Here is a 16,862-nt window from a genome sequence, read left to right on the forward strand (position 1 = left end):
GTTGCCAAGAAAGACAAGCCTCATGCTTTTACCCACAATTTATAAACTATGCATTGTCCTACTAAGTCAAGATGGACAATCTGTCTTTCCTCCCAAATTGTGTGTCACTTTTTTTGTTTTTGCCATACAGTACACCCCCGAAATATGTGACTTCAAGTTGTGCTTAAACTTGCGTTAATGTGAGTTAAGTGCAACGGGAAGCTGCTCTGAAGCTGTATGACTGCCTGGGGGAAGCAAGTAGACAGCGGCACCACCGCGGCTGTCTGTCCCCCAGCTTCACCCAGCTGGGGTAAGCCAGGTGGGCAGCCACAGCAGTATAGCTTCTCCTTGACATTCCCCCAACTGGAAGAAACTGCACTGCAGCTGTCTGCCCAGTGTGGCCTCTCCCAGTTGGGGGAAGCCAGGGAGAAAGAGAGCCCTGTCACTGCAGCTTATCCCCCACTTCCCCCAGCTGGGAGAAAATGTGCCTGGCTCCAAGTGGCAGGGAGCTGGTACTGGTCAGTTTCTCAGCTCCTGCAAGCGGAGGGGAGCCAGACTGCCGCCTGATCCCCAGCTCCCCTCCACACCCTGGTCAGTTTCCTGGCTCCCCCGGTTGGCATGGGAAATTTGACTTTTGCAGAGGTAGCAAGAATGCAACCCCTGCATAAGTCAACGGTCTACTGCATTTTGCCTTGCAAGTCAGATCAACATGCAAAATTTATCTTGTTCTACTGTAAGTCTTAAAGGTGAAATGCTTAAGTAGAGTCAGAGAATATATGGAGCATGTCCTCCAGATTTAAAAGGAGTTGGTTTTTCATTGTAAAACACTGTGGCAAAGTAATAGAAATTGTCTGGTGTGAGGAAGAACAAATGTTAAAACAGGGTATAATTTAAGCACATTGAGAGAAATTGCTTAAGGGGGGTTCCCAATTGATAGTAGTAGGGACTAATAAGGAAAAATAATCCTTGAAATGAATGAAACCTGAAGTCACCACTAAGAAAAGGATAGAGGAAATTTGCTCTACACCAGCACCACCTACTGGACACCAAGGAAGCAGCAAAGAAATTGAACGCTAACCAAGGCACTCACTGGGCATAGGAATAAGAGGGGGGCCCCTTCTTTTAACCCCTGAAACTAGGGTGCGTGAACTGAAGTCACAATGCCAAACTAGTCCTTTTTTAGACTAATCCAATGAAAGATAAGTAACCAGACCACTGAAAGGCACCTTAAAGACATGCATTCTTGGGAGTGTGATAAATGGGTTCAGAATTGGGAATGTGTTATAAATGTAGCTAAGTCTAGTATCAGAGGGGTAACCATGTTAGTCTGTATCTTCAAAAGCAAAAAGAAATCCTGTGGTATCTTATAGACTAACAGATATTCTGGAGCATAAGCTTTTGTGAACAAAGACCCGCCTCATCAGATGCATAAGTGGGGGTTCCAGAGGAAGGTCTAAATTTATAGGGGCATGAAAAAAAGGGAGTCCCAGTCAAGAGGAATGCCACAGTTGATAAGGTGAATTCAGTCACAGAGGATGTTGCAAAGACTGTCCAGTAAATACAAATAAATACAGCAAATACAGTGTAAGTTTACAGTGTACAATACTACAGACGTTAGTAAATAAAGTACTCCACATACATGAATGTTTCTTAATATCTAATCCTGTTTTTCTTTAGTGTTATGCAGGTTAGGTCCATAAATGGCTATTAGCCAGGGATAAAGTATGGTGCCCTAGCCTTCAGAACAAGGGCAGGAGATGGATGGCAGGAGATAAATCACTTGATCATTGTCTTCTGTTCTCCTTCTCTGGGGCACCTGGCATTGGCCACCGTCGGCAGATGGGATGCTGGGCTCGATGGACCTTTGGTCTGACCCAGTATGGCCATTCTTATGTTCTTATGTAGGTATTATCAAGGATATTTGATCCAGGGCTGCTGGATATGAAAGTTTACTGTATCAGCAAGTCTCAGAACAAGTCTCAGAACAAATTAAGCCTTGGATGTGGGGTTGGAGGAGGCAGCAGTGAGGGCCCAGGGTAATGAGAGGTATGTAGGGCAGCATCACTGGCTAAAGGAGATGGATGGAGAGCCCCACCACTACACAGCAGGAACTAGGGGTTGGCATGTACTGTCATGGGGCCACAGCTCGGGCACTGTCTGCAGACAAGGCCAGGGGTCTGTGACAACGCCATGTGGGTGGAGACGTGCTGTATGCGTGCCATCAAGATGCAACATGCATCAGATCCATATAGGACTGCCTCCATTCTATAGTTAGCAGGGCACAGCAGTTTATGGGCCCTTCTACTTGGTAACTGTTAAGCAGCTATGAAAGAGAAGCTAAAACACGGTGCAGGTCCAACTTTTCCCCTCAGTCAACAGTACAAGTCGGTTTAAATCTGACTGAGCCAGTCACAGGCTTGGGGATCTTAAGCTAGGCCTACAGTGAAAGAGAGCCCAGCATAGCTGCAGCTGGCCTGGATCACCTGACACAGTCTCATGGGACAGGTCTGAAAATTGCTCTGTCGATGCTGGGGCTCAAGCTAGAAACCGAGCTCCAGGAGCCAGCAAGAGGGGAGTGTCCCAGAGACCGGTCTCCAACCCAAGCCAAATATCTCCGTACAAGCACTTTTATAGTCCCACAACCCTGAATCAGCCGACCTAGGCCACACACAGGTGTTTAACAGCTGCGTAGGGGTACCCACAGTGAATCCAGTGCAAGTACACAAATAAAAGACGGGGCTTGTGCCAGTGAGTGCTGCAAGCTTCTTTCCTCCCACACACCATAAAGGTTCCACAGCCAAATCCTGTTGTCGCCAATAGCCATTTAGATCTGTTGTCCTCAAGGGTACAGGAGGCAAATGACCAAGATTTACCGAAGCAGGCTCCAAGGATCACACAAGCACAAACACAATGGACAAACCCAGACAGCCCGGTCAATAGATAGTTTAATGAGGTTACAAGTCTGCAGGAAAACGCGGTCGCCCCACTGTAGGCTCCATCTTTTGTCCTATCCATCAGGCAGGGTGCAGCCCAACCATAACACACCATACCTGTACTGCAAGGCCACTGCACCACCCTGGTCTTCACAGAAGACATCGCTTCAGACCCAGAGGCTAGCGGTTAATACCACCTCTAGAACACCACTTTCTCCGGCCCCGGCTCCGCTGCAGGCAGATCATGCTCCAAGGACCATACACTCACTGGACCATGAGTCCCAACACACACACACACACACACACACAAAAAAAAGACATCACCACACAGGAGGTGAAATGAGTCAAAAAGGTGGTGGCGACTTCAAGCTGCTCTTGAAACTGCCCATCTTGGGGGCTGTGCTCCAGGACTAGAGGCAGCCCTAGAACGGGAGTCGCTTCAACTGCTCGTATGTGATAAAAAACTGGAGGGGTGTGTCAAGGAACTGGGACAACACGCTCATGCAACGTGGTCCCCACCCACCACCACACAGGCTCCTGAGCCTTCCCATCAGCCGTGACCTATCCCCCATGCAGCAGGGAAGCCAAAAAGCTCCACCTCAGAGCTAGCATGGGAAACATCACTGTGCTTCAGTGTCAGTCAGTCCAAGGGGCTCATCAGCAGAGGTTGGTGCCATGGGGCCATGTCCTGCAGCTGTCTCAGGGAGATCCCACAAGTGGGAGCTGCAGACAACTCCCAGGAGAACCCACTAATGAAGGCCTAAAGTTACTGGGAGCCATGCACTGGCATTTTTTTGTGTTTTAGGAGACCCATCTATCAAATCACCCCAAACAAAATCCATCACAATCAGTCCCTTTCCAGGGCTCTACGGGTGCACACCGCAGAGACTGGCCACGTATTCCACCCCAGGCGTAACAAGGTTTTTTTCCAACCTACTAGACCCACATTCTGTATGAAGCTACAGAAGCTGGCCACTTAGAGGAAAACTGCGAGATGTGAGAAGCCTGCAGGTAGCCTTCTGGTTGGGCTACTTACCTGTAAAGAGCTGCTGCATCCCACTTCTTACCTCTAGCCTCCAGGACATGGGGCCAAGAAGGCACCTCCCTGTAATACTTGGCTAGATACTGACTCATGGGGCACATTCACAGAGCCAGCAGTGCCTCTCTGCTCACTGCCCTCATGCAGTGGGACAACTGGGACAACCCTGAAGAGGCAACCAAGCTGGGATGCCCCTTCCCTTCTCCTCACACGAGCTCTCAGACCACTTGGAGGATGGTGGAGGGCAGGGGCTTGGGTTTCCATGGGTACATCTATGTGGCCCATGGCAGTGACCCTCCCCGCAAGGGCAGACAGACTTGGGCGGGGTGGGGGGGCTGCACTAGCTCTGAATAGCTGACAACATTTGGAAGGTGTGGTTTGGGCTGGCACTCCAACTCTGAAGCCTAGGGACAGGGGTGGGCTGTGGACCCAGGCTGGGGGCTCCCCACCCTGGACTGTGCAGAAATACCCCCTGCAGCTATCAGGAGTGCTAATGAGAAGCCATAAACTGCTGTGCTTCCAGTATTCTGACTACACCTACCTCCACCTCTCCATTCAACCCTGCTGGAATACCCAGGCAAGTGTCTGCAGGAGACTGGGGGTAGATGAGAGCTAGCTGGCTGAAGCTCAGTCCAGCCAGGAGTTGCTGGGAGGCTGGAAGACACAAGTGAAAGGTCTGGCAAGGCCAGTATCTCCCCTTCCATCACGGATTGCTGGAGACCTACCACTTGGCTATGGAATGGGGTGGATGCTCAGTAGCATTAGGGTTTACCAGTACAGATCTGTGCCAATATGCATCAAGGCTACATGCCACCTTCAAGTGGGAGGCAGTTCCAAGAGGAAAATACCACCAGGAGCCTTCCTTGATGGGGCACAACAGTTAGAAGCAGTCTTCCCATGGAGAGGGAATGAGGAACCCCAGGGGAGAGCAGACAAAGTCCCAGCTCATTAGAAGGCAGGCTATAACCAAGCTAGGACAAACAGGGAGGAGTCACTACACCCAGGGCTCAGTTGGCTGTCTCTGCCTCTCCAGTATGAGTGCTTTGTAGACTGGGAAGAAACATGTCTTTCAGAAAAGGTAGAAAAAGGGCCCAGAACAGAAAACCCCGCGTTAAGTCAGATTTCCCGCACAATGTGGCGGGAGCCAGGAAACTGAGGTGGGCACAGCTCTGGTGAAACTGATCAGTTTCCTGGCTCCAGGGAGTGGATGGGAGCCAGGGACCATGTGGCAGTCTGTCTCCTGGCTCCTCTCTGCTGGCGGGAACCAGGAATCTGGGCAGCACATTGCTGATCAGTTTCCGGGCTCCCACCCGCGGCAGGGAGCCAGGAGCAGCTGGGAGAAGCTGCGCTGGGCAGACAGCTGCGGCACAGCTTCTCCCAGCTCCAGGAAGCTGGGGAGAAGCCACAACACTGCAGCTGCCCTCCTGGCTTCCCTTAGCTGGGAGAAGCCACGCCAGGCAGACAACTGTGAGGGCACAGCTGTCTGTCCACTCGCTTCCCCTAGCTGGGCGAGCCAGGTGGGCAGACAGCCACAGAACGGCTTTGAGTTGTGCTTAACTCATGTTAACGAAAGTTAAGTGCAGCTTGAACTCGTGCATTTTGGGGGTTTAATGTACACAGCTGTACAGGGCTTGTGGTACAGACTAACAGCAAGCACAGTACCTGTTCTGATCACCAGGCCCATGCATCTCAGGTCTTTCCACATACTTCACCCCAAAAGATGGGGCCTACCCAGAGGCTGTCAGCCCCAAAGGGCTCAGAACAGACATGGAGACTCTCAACCCAAGCAGCTCAGGGTGTTCACCATCATGAAGGGTTCTTTCGGATTACAAAGCCAAAGCACAACTCCTTGCTGAGGTGACACAGCGGGAACAAAAACTTGCTGCTCAGCAGACTACATTAGAAGCTACAAAGTGCCCCCTACTGATATTTCAGCCATGCAGTAGGTTGCAGCTGCCTTGCAGCTACCCCAATCCGCTGTCTATGAGTGGCAGGGTGTGAACCCGCTTTGGCTAATGGGGCTCGACCAGAGCAAGAGCCGTCTGCCTTGTGTAGTTTGTTATGTCCTAGTCTTTCTCCAGCTGGTGGCACCTGCACTTACACCCAGTCGCTCCACAAAGGATACAATGATGTTCCAAGGACCAAGGCGGAGCCAATTGGGCCAGAACCCTTTGTAGAGTGCAAAGAAGCCCTCGCTCTTCCATGTCTGGAGAAGAGAGGGACAGAATGACCATCAGATGTGCCACAAAACTGGATGGCTTCTGCCACAATGACCCCAGTAGCTTCCTAGAGGCTCCTGCCCACTTCTGAAGAAACAGACATGATCACTCCACCCCATATGCAATGTAAGACCCCATACAGAGCCACAGTGTTTGTGTTTCTGCAACCTCTGTGTAAATCGATTTTTCATGCAAGTTGAGAGGAGACAAACCAGGCAGGTGCCTGGTTCCCAGCTCCCCTGCACTTGCAAGAGTCAGGAAACTAACCAGCCCAGCAGGGATGGTCAGTTTCCCGGCTCCCAGAGTGTCAGGGAGCTGGAAACTAGGGAGCAGCCTGGCACCTGTCTCCCTGCTGCTTGCCACTTCCAGGTCCCTGGAAACTGACCAACTGGTCAGTTTCCCGGGTCCTGGCAGCAGTAGGGAGCTGGAAACCATGCTGCCACCTAGTTCCCAGCTCTCCGCTACTCCAGCGACTGGGAAACTGCTCCTGTCAGTGGTGTTGGCCTGATTCACAGCTACCTCTCCTGTCAGGGGCAGCTAGAGTCAGGCTGCTGCCCCTGACAGGAGTGGTAGCCCATTCCTGTCAGGAACGGCAGCCTGACTCACAGCTGCCGCTCCTGTCAGGGGCAGCAGTAGTGTTAACCCAAGACACGCAACTTGACAGTTTATATCTTGAGGGTTTACTGTATTCCAGCCTAACGGGGCTGGCACAAGGCAAAATACTCTTCTCCAAGCTGTCCTCTAGAACTATTTTGAAGTTCTCCAGCCTGTGCTATACACAGAACCAGAGTAAGAATCCCCAGATAAGACGTGTTGTCCCTGCTCTGACAATCTCTCCACCAGCTTCCTGAGTCCCCTGGCACACAAGCCAGCCCAAGGGCAGTTCCCCAAGTCTACATTCCCTATGCTGCAAGATACACCCAGAGAATACTGCTCCTTGGTTGCGGTAGGGATCAGAATCTGAATATGACATCAGAACTTGTTCTGGCCAAATCCAGCCCTGGTAGCTGTGACTCCACCTACCCAAAACCATTTGGCTTCTTACCTTTAACAGACCATCCAGTGTGCCTTTGTAAAGCTCCACACTCCCCACTATTGCCCTCTGGTTCATCATCCGTGTTCGCACGACATCCACCGGGTTGGAGGCAAAGGCTCCGGCCAGCCCACACGTAAAACTGGAACTAAATGCATGAGAGCATTAGAGGTTGCTCTGGGTGCAGGCTGCCAACTTCCCTCAGACAGAAAAGAGCTCAGATAGCATTTTCTAAAAGGACACAACACAGCTAACTTTTTTCGGCTCAATCTGCTCTTATGCTACCTGTTGTCACTTGGAAACACGTAGTACAGGCAAGCAGTGCAAGGCATCACTGAGGCACATGGAGCATGTTTATAACTGCAGCCTGCTCCTAAATCCAAGCCCCAGAGGTTTGGACCAGGAACTGATCAGAAATTAACATCGTGGGCTACACTGCACACACTGTCACATCCTGCATTTCTCCAAGCAGGTCTGCCTGGCAATGCCCACTCCCAGTGCAACTCCTTGTCACTCAGACTGGGGAGCCCACCTCTACTGGGTCCAAAGAGAGCACAGGAGATTGCAGATACTCACACGAAGTGGGCAAGGATCGTATCCCCCATCAACCCCGAGAGGATCAGGTGCTTCTTGGTGATATCGTAGACTGGCAGCTCTACTCCAACCACTATGGCAGCTCTCTGCGCTGTAGGGACCACACCCTACCAAACACAAGCAGTCAATTCAACCCCTTCCTCCTAGACGCTCAGCAAAGTCCTCCTGTGGCAATCAGCCCTGCAGCCCACTGGCCATGCCTTGCATCTTGCACCCCATCTTACCAGCTGCGCGTCCTTTCAGATATGAGAAATCTGATGGCTCTTGGGTTTACTCCCAGAATCCTCCTCCCCATGGGCATGACTCCCCTTCCTGGATTTAAAGTTATTCTTCCTTCCCTCCCAGCCTCACTTTACCAGTGCCATGGACTGTGTGCCTTGCCACTCTGCCCCTTGGTCGGCAACCTGCCTGGATCAGGCTCCTTCCTGCCCCCGTAAACCTCAAATCCACACAGAACCATCTGGGGTCACCTCCTTTCTGCCAGCACAGCATGAGGTTCTAGGACCCCAGTGTTTATTGCATCAAGGCCCCTGATTTGGGAGTCCTTCGTGCTTCACTAGCTTTGCAAAAGGCGGGCTGAGCAGGCAGAAGGTTACTTTGGTTTGAGAACAGGTTATAAAATAGCTGAAGGAAACAAAAGCGTAACTTGGAAAAAGCCACATGAACTGACTGGGAAGCAACCCACAAGGACTCCAAGCGCACCATGTTTGCATAACTACAGACGCGGAATTCCTGGCTCAGAGGAAACCAGGGGCAAAGGACTGGCGAAGCAGAGGGGACAGTGCTGGCTGCCCCTTTTCAGCACCGTACAGAAGCATAAGGGCATCAAGATTGTGGAGGTGACCATCTTCCCCAAAGGAAAATGCTTTGCTCTGCGGATGCTGGGGGAATTCTTGCTTGGCAAACAGGTCAATGGCAACATATGGCCTTCAGATCACACCAACCTGCAGTGACACGAGTTGCCTCATGTCTACCTCTTCCCTATCATCCCTGGCTTCTATGTGACTACCAACCTTGGCCAGCTCCAGCATTAATTCACCTCCACGATACCATTGCCACAACCAGTGCGACAGACTGAGACAGCATAAGCAGGCTCAGCTCAGCATAGAAGAGAGATGGCAGGAGGCAGCCAGGACATGCTAGCTCTTAGAGCAGCAGAATGAGCTGGGGCCAGAGTTAGCACACACCCACTTGTGACTGACCTGGCTGTGCACTGTATCCTGCCTGCAGCACGTGTCCGTGAGACAGATGTTTTCCCTTTTTTTCTATCCTCTCTTCCACTCTCATGTGCGTTTGTCTAGAGAGCAGGAATAACCTTAACAGTAACCGCTGAGCCAAAACCAGCAGTGGAGTGACTCCTCACCCTTCCCGTCCTCCCAGCCCAGACGGCTCGGAAGTGAAAGATCTTGGGACAAGCATCTTCCCTCTGAGGGATTTTACCGAGTGCAAGGGAGAGATAAAGGGGAATCCTCCCTTTGGAAAAGCCATCTGACTTGGGAATCCCAGGACTGGACCTTTCTTCAGTTTGGGTTACTGGTTCAAGCACACAGAGATTTCTATGGTTAGGTCACTACGCTAAAAATAGGCCAAAGTATCTTATCAAAACTCCCTCGCAAGTCTGACTAATTCCTTAATGCACCACCACCAACACATGGGCTCTAAAGCATCTTCGCACCTTTCAGCTCAGGATCCTGTCTTCACAATCCACCCTCCCTCAGGAAGCTGCTTCCTGCTGTCATTCACAGGCAGGGGGCAGATTCCAGGCAATAAAGGCATTGTGGGGTCATCTAAGGGCAGACACAAGGCAGATTGGCGACTGCTGCAAAACATTAATTGCAGATTTCATCACCTTCAAATAATTCCTGTTTTGACACTAGAGTGTCCTGAGGAGGAGATTCAAAGCAAACACCCACTGACAATCAGAACTCCTCCTCCTCCTCAGGATCCTGTGAGGAGGCCAGAGGCTATGCTGCCAATCTCTGCTCGACTAACCTCACAAAGGAGTGATCAAAACCCACTCAGGTACATACAGGCTGAGTCTCTTGCCAATACTTGAGCTAGAGGAGGAGCAGAGTTCTGCAAGAAGGAACCAGTTGCCGGCCCCTGCTCTTCATGTTAAGGATTTTACAGCTGGGCACTCTTAGGTAAAGACTAGAGGCTCTACATGGGGGCCCTGCCCCATTCACACCCAGCTTGAATACCAACCCAGAGCATCTGCAGAGTGCCCTTAGCCACAGGCACAGCTTTCCAAAGGACAGCAAACAAAATAGCAAGATGGCTCCTGTTCTGGGCCTGTTTGCTCTGCAGCTGCTTCACTTACTCAAAGAGATAGAAGCATCCTGGGAAAAGAGGGTGAACTCACTGCCTGGCTTTAGTCAGCAAATGGCATGTGAGAAAGCAGCTTGTCCTTCTGCTGCCTGAGTAGTAAGGACTCCTGGCAGTGGGTGCTTACCCTCCAGAGCCCCCGCGTGCCTTCCTGCTGGTAGATATCAATGAAGCTGCCAATCATGCCCCCTTGGAATAAGCTACCTTGAGCCTGCATTCGAATCTGAAATGAGAGGAGAGATGCCATCAGGCATCTTTCAAGAACTGGAAGGCAAACCCTAGTGAGGTAAATACAAGAGAATATAAACACTACCAAATTAAGTGTAAAACTGCAATAAGGAAAGTCAAAAAAGATTCTGAGGAACAGCTAGTCAAAAGCTCAAAAAGTAATAACAAAATGTTTTTTAAATACATTAGAAGAAGGAAGCCTGCTAAAAAACCAGTGGGTCCCCTAGACGATACAAATACAAAAGGAGCAATCAAGGACAATAAAGGCATTGTGGAGGGACTAAATGATTTCTTTGCTTCAGTCTTCACGGCTGAGCATGTTGGGGAGATTCCCAAACCTGCACCATTTTTTGTGGTAAATGAAACTGAGGAACTGTCTCAGACTGAATTGTCATTAGAGGAGGTTTTGGAACAAAATCGATAAACTTAATGTTAACAAATCACCAGAACCGGATGGCATTCATCCAAGGGTTCTGAAAGAACTCAAATGGGAAATTGCAAAGCTATTAACACTAGTTTGTAACTTGTCCTTTGGATCAGCTTCCATACCTAATGACTGGAAGATAGCTAATGTGACACCAATAGTTAAAAAGTTCAGAAAAGGGCAACTAGAATGATTAGGGGCTTGGAACGGGTCCCGTATGAGGAGAGGCTAAAAAGATGGGGACTTATCAGTTTAGAAAAGAGGAGGCTGAGGGGGGGAAATGATAGAGGTATATAAAATTATGACAGGTGTGGAGAGGGTGAATAAGGAGAAGTTATTTACTTGTGCCCATAATACAAGAACTGGAGGACACCAAATGAAATTAATGGGTAGCAGGTTTAAAACTAATAAAAGAAAGTTCTTCCTCACTCAGCACGTAGTTAACTGGTGGAACTCCTTGCCAGAAGAGACTGCGAAGGCTAGGACTATAACAGAATGTAAGAAAGAGCTAGATAAATTCAAGGAGGTTAGGTCCATAAAAGGCTATTAGCCAAGGGTAGGAATGGCATTCCTGGCCTCTGATTGTCAGAGGCTGGAGATGGATGGCAGGAGACAAATCGCTTGATCACTATCTTCGGTCCACCCACCTTGGGCACCTGGTACTGGCCACCGTTGGCAGACAGGCTACTGGGCTGGCCAGATCTTAGGTCTGACCCTGTATGGCCATTCTTATGTTCTTTTGTTCTAACAGCGGCTGTCTATGGGAGTTAAGAGAGATGCAACTATCACCTAGGAGGGGAGAAATAGGCAAGCACAGCAAAGCTACAGCCAGCTGCCCAGTGGAAGGGTTATTCAGGAACCAGGAGAGCGAATTCTGCAGAGTAATTCACGGGTGGCAGCAGCAAGGACAGTGTAAAAGCAACAATGGACTGGAGACAGCAGGAGCACACAGTGCTCAGAGGTCAGACAAGGAACACAGACAAATAGTCCATTTCTAGTCTTTGTTTAAACAGGGCTGAACCCTGTGTGAATTTAACCAAGAGTGACTCCCGCAGATGATGTCTCATGGACTCCCTTGACCTAGCACAAGAAAAGGAAAACAGTCAGGCTGAGCTCTGCAGTCACTCCACAGGGCTGGAATAACAGAGGGCTACAGGTCAGGATAGAGCTGCATGTGGCGGCCAAGGGGAGGAGAGGAGAAGGCCTGAGGAGCGCCTGACTACTGGCCAACACTCTTAGCCCTTTGCCTGGTTCACCCAGTGTTATGAGCATGCCCCCATCATCCTGCAGCTCTAAAGCATTTTCCATCTCCTTCATGCTCTGGGCTGTCGCTCCCTCACATTACCTCCTTCCCCAAACTACGTCCAACAAGGCAGTGCTTTTTTTTTTTTTTTCTGTCCAAAAAGCTGGTGGCTGGGAAGGCAGTCTGCTCCAGCTGGGAAACATGCTGTTTCATGGGAAAGCATCAGCCTCTTTGTACCAGGTCCTGGCCCAATTGGGAGGGTCCCATAAAACAGGCACCTCTTACCTTCAGCACATCTGTTGGGTTGGCCAGCGTGGATGAGATCACCCCTGAAACCACTCCACAGATCATGTTGATCAGCAGCGTCTCATCTGTAATGAGCCAGGGGGAAAGACGGTCAGACCTCAAAGAGATGGGGATGGAGAGACCTACCAAAGATACTGAAAAGCTTGGGGAAGAAAGGATAGAAAAGTTCAGCTCCCACTTCAGCGAGCAAAGCTGTGGGTGCAGACACAAACTAGTTAACTATAAGCTGTTGGCAAACCTGTCCCCTAGCTGCCAGAACCTGAAGTCAGTGGCTGGGACAGGAGGGCTTCAGCAACAGTCCAAAGGGGAGAATCAGACTCTGATCCCATAGCCTGGCACATCAGGAGAGAAAGATTGCCAATCACCTCATCTCTACAAACAACTGTCAGCAATTTCTACCTCCCTGATGCATTGTAAGTTGATTTCATGGGTGCAGGGTTTGCAAATGATTTTTGGACCATCCATTAGAGTAGAGCCTTCAGCTGGAATCCTTAGAGGCTGCATCCTAAACACACACAGGATGGAGACTGGACAGCCCAGACAGAGTGAGTTAGGAACGACCAGTTTGGAAGAAAAGCCTCCAACCCCAGAGTTAGAGCAGTGGTTATATTGGGAAAGGGCAGTGGTACTGACCGCAGCACTCTCCAGAGGAGACCAGGCCACTGGCTGCCCCAGCCCTGCAGGGAAACAAACATTTAGGACACAGTACCAAGCTGGAAGTGCTGCAGCAGCAAATGGAAACAGACAACTTGTGACTAGAGTCCTGGACAGATGCACAATGTGTATCTGCAGCCGATCCCCAAACATGGTCTGCAGCTATAAAGCAGATATCTGCACATTTGCAGGGCTCCACTTGTGACCCAGTTGACATTTCAGGGGGTCAGATGCAAGGAAGGACCCTCACACGTGAGTTAGGGTAGCATGTGACAGTCAGCACACCTGCATCCTATCCCAGACTTGCTGCATGGCTGAGAGCAAGTCCTTCCTCTTCCGTAACTTAGGGGCAATACTAACCCACCTCTTGTGGTGGGGACTGCAAGTCAACTGCATCTGTGTTTGTCAATGCTCAGAGCTCCTTGAGAGAAACAACAGAGGGTTTTTATTGCTTCGGTACCTAGGTAGGGTAAGGGGAGATCTTGGGGTCTTTCCCAAACCAGTCAGGACTGTTTTCTTTCTCTCTCTCTCTCTCTCACACACACACCCTACCTACCTCTGCAGGAAGGGACAAGGTCACAGAACTAAGGGGACAATAAGCTCTGAGCAAAACCTGTTGAGCAACTGTACTGAGGCTCAAAGCCTCTAGCAGGGAGATGGGAGAAGTTAGTTAATCAAGCCTTAAGTGGATGCTGCACAGGGCAGTCCCTGGCAAGGAAACCAGAATGATAAATAAGAATCAGATATTTTGAGGAAGGTGAGGCGTTATCAAGGCTAAAATAGAGATAAACCTTCCCTTCTCCACCCACATTTCTGTTTAGATGGGGAGCACTGAGGGGAAGGCAGGCCCTGGCTCTCACAGAGAGTCATAGCAGCATCCAACACATTGTGTAAAAATTGCTATTAGGCATCTCAAAGAAAACACCCCAGTGTTGACACAGCAGGAAACAGAACCCAATGCAGCTTCTTTGGGAATCAGTGGCTGGGCAGGTAGAGAAGGGAAAGACCTGAGAAATGGAATGGGTGGGAGCTGGCCTCAAGATTTCACATGGTGCCCATTGTGACAACTCCAGAGGCATCTCAGTATGACGCTTTGCTAACACTGACCTTCTAAGCGATCTACAAACAACCGCTTCAGGCTCTGGTAGATGCCGATCTTTATGGTGCCATAAGATGCCTGTCTCAGCAATGCAGGAGCAATCCTGCAAGGGTAAGTAAACACAAAAGCTGGTTATGTGTTGCATGGCCCACCAGCACCACTGTGTGCCTGCAGGCTCTACTACAGTTCACAGCCATGCCAGATACAGGTTCCAGTATGCACAGTTCATGTCACACAGACACCTGTCCTGGGGTCCAGCACACCTGACAGGCACAGTTCAGTAAGGGGTCTCAGCATCACAGTTCCTCCATGGATCTAGAGAACAGGCCAGGACTGGAACAGCAGAGGGTATGGCATGGCAAGGGATATATTAGCCAGCAGGCTGGCTTCATATAGATCCCGTAGCCTGCCCCAAAGCAGTACATCTCAGGACTACACACACCCTTTAAGTGACTCATAGCGGAATTACTAATTCAAGCTTATGGAGTGCAAAGCTCATCTACAAACTAACCAAGGTCTGAACATGAAGAAAAGGAGGTGCTTGGGCCTGTCTGTCCACATTCTAGCACCTGACACAAAACTGCTTCTAATGAGCATGTCCAAGAGACACTCCACAAGAATACAAAGCTACTCCCACCCTTCTCCCTCCAGATGTCGTTTCGCAAGATGACAGTGACCTCCTACTTCCCTGTCTCTGTATCACCGTTATATGGTGCTGGCAGGCCATACAACATGGAACCAGTTCTCAAAAGGTGGCCACTTATCACACCCACACCTAACGCCAGTGACAGAGGAAACATGCTGTCCAAGAAGTAGGACACTGCATGACAACTTGGCATAGCATGGTGGTGAACTGGTAACACACCCCCAAAAGAGCCAGACCCAAATACAATTTATCTGCTCGAGCAGGCTTTCAGAGAAATAGCACAGAGGCTGTCTTGCTTGCCTCCCTCCTCCTCTCTTCAGCACTCCCTGGGTCTTTATTTGGATATTTTAGATGCATACATCATCTTGCAACACTGACCAAAGTGACTAGCTGCTGGAAAGTCAAAGGACTGGAAGGAGTTCAGCCCAGAGACGTGGGGAAAGGGGGAGCACATGGCCACAAGTTAGCTGGTGGACTTCTTTCCAAAGGGTGCCAGCACAACAATGGTGCATGAGGAAGGAGACTGCACACACAGGAGATCAAGCAGAAAGCCTTCTGCTGGGGTACAGCAGCATCAGCCCATACCCCGAATAGAGAGCTAGAATCCCCTCCTCCTTATAGATGCGGAACAAGGCATGGAACATGCCCCGGTACTTGATCTCTCTGAAGCGGGCATCGATGCTCTGACCTTGCACCTGCAGGCGTGTCTTGGTGAGGTCCACAGGAAAGGTACCTACAGATGGAGAAAGGCTCCAGTCAGGGTGCAGTCCCAGCAACATGAGGGGGAAGAGCGCCCAAGAAAACTGACTGGCACCCTCGAGAGTGCAGCCGCCCACCGGGTTGCTAGTGCCTGGGCGCCAGCCCCTCAAACGAGCCTTTTGTGTTGAAGAGCCCCAAAGCGACAGCCCGGCGTGGAGTCCCACCAGCAGGCTGCCCCACCCCGGCCCCTTCGTGCTCCTGGGACGAGGGCAGGAACTGTACGGCCCAAGCCCAGAAAACGCCCTTGTGATGCGCAGATGGGGCTCTCGCACTACACCGGCCCGGGAGATCCCCGCCCCGCCCCGCCCAGACCCCACTCAACCTGCGGACCCACAAGAGCAGGCCTCAGAAGGGCCGCCCCGCCCCGCCGCGCCCGCCTCAGGGGAGCGGGCCCAGTGGGAACGGCCTTGGCTCCGCGTTTCCCGGCGGAGGCGACCTCGGCGCCCGGCGGCGCTCACCGAACTCGGCCACCAGGGAGGCCAGGCCGCCGTAGACGAAGGGTTTCCAGTTCAGCGCGGACATCGCATGGCGGAGCGGGGCCCGGGCTGGGCCGGACACGGGGCTTCGCCTCACGGCGGCGCGCGCCACAAACGGACCGGTAAACGGCGGAGGACAGGCGGGTGGCAACAACGCGCGTGCGCGAGCCGGGTTGTCTCTACGTCACGTCACGTCACGTCACGTCACATCGCGTCGCGTCCCGTGGCGTGGCCTGGACGCTAACGTGAGCGAGAGCGAGCCGCAGACGGCGGGCGTCCGCCCTCCCCCTGGCAGGTGGGGTGAGGCCACGCAGTAAACCCCCTTGCTCAGCGTCGTGACGCACAGACGCAAATCCCCGCCCACCTCCGTGACGTACACACACCAGTTTCGCGTGTTGGGGCGGGTTGTGCTTTTTTGGACCAGTCGGGCTTCCACCACGGGGTTGTTGTCCTGGCAACCGGCTCGGCGCGGCCTCACCCCAGGCCTGGCTGCGTAAGGGAAGCGGGGAAGCCCCCGCCTCGCGGCGCTGAGGTGCTCAGCAGCCGGTTACAATGTGGGTGGCGGTACGGGGTGGGCCCAGCGTGTCTGGTGGTGGTGGTGCACATTCGCACAGCCTCGGCCCCCATAAAAATGTGTTCCACACAGCGGGGAAAAGCTGCACAGGGATGGGTCGGGTCGGGTCGGGTCGGGTCAGCGGCACCCCTGGCCCTAAGGCGAGCTTGTACGGAGAGTTACAGGGCAGGAAGGAACGAGGGCTATGCAGCGGCACATGCCCTGTCTTAATTTGCCTTATGTCCAGCTGGTGCCGGACGAGGGGAGGAAACATTCCGTCTGAGCGGCTTCCCTGGATTTATGTGCACTAAACTTACCACCTAACCCTGATCTTGACTAAAAACAGCTCAGA

The 16,862-nt window shown here is 51.6% G+C and overlaps 1 protein-coding gene across 2 annotated transcripts; it reads right to left on the minus strand.

Moving 5' to 3' along the window:
* Positions 1-2,830: 2,830 nt before the first annotated feature.
* Positions 2,831-16,224, minus strand: SLC25A14 (solute carrier family 25 member 14). 2 transcript variants are annotated; one of them, XM_075008010.1, is made up of 9 exons: positions 15,940-16,224; positions 15,308-15,455; positions 14,085-14,179; positions 12,303-12,388; positions 10,250-10,345; positions 7,780-7,904; positions 7,216-7,351; positions 6,077-6,157; positions 2,832-3,376 (listed from the first exon to the last, which is right to left on the minus strand). In XM_075008010.1, exons 1-9 carry the CDS (start codon positions 16,001-16,003, stop codon positions 3,335-3,337), a joined length of 873 nt encoding a protein of 290 aa, XP_074864111.1. In that variant the 5' UTR covers positions 16,004-16,224; the 3' UTR covers positions 2,832-3,334. The 2 variants fall into 2 exon arrangements, with proteins under 2 accessions (XP_074864112.1, XP_074864111.1); XM_075008011.1 differs by lacking the exon at positions 10,250-10,345 and having other exon boundaries at positions 2,831-3,376.
* Positions 16,225-16,862: the final 638 nt, after the last annotated feature.

Source organism: Carettochelys insculpta, chromosome 13 (assembly GCF_033958435.1).
Source record: "Carettochelys insculpta isolate YL-2023 chromosome 13, ASM3395843v1, whole genome shotgun sequence".
Classification (NCBI taxonomy): domain Eukaryota; kingdom Metazoa; phylum Chordata; order Testudines; family Carettochelyidae; genus Carettochelys; species Carettochelys insculpta.

Bases quoted from the DNA above. Each gene is read 5' to 3' on its own strand.
- SLC25A14 (XM_075008010.1), bottom strand. From the start codon at position 16,003: ATGTCCGCGCTGAACTGGAAACCCTTCGTCTACGGCGGCCTGGCCTCC. The intron at 7,905-10,249 runs GTAAGCACCCAC...TGTGTTTGGTAG, and splicing joins GCACGCGGGGGCTCTGGAGG to GGTGTGGTCCCTACAGCGCA. The intron at 3,377-6,076 runs GTATCCTTTGTG...ACACCCCTCCAG, and splicing joins TTGGTCCTTGGAACATCATT to TTTTTTATCACATACGAGCA.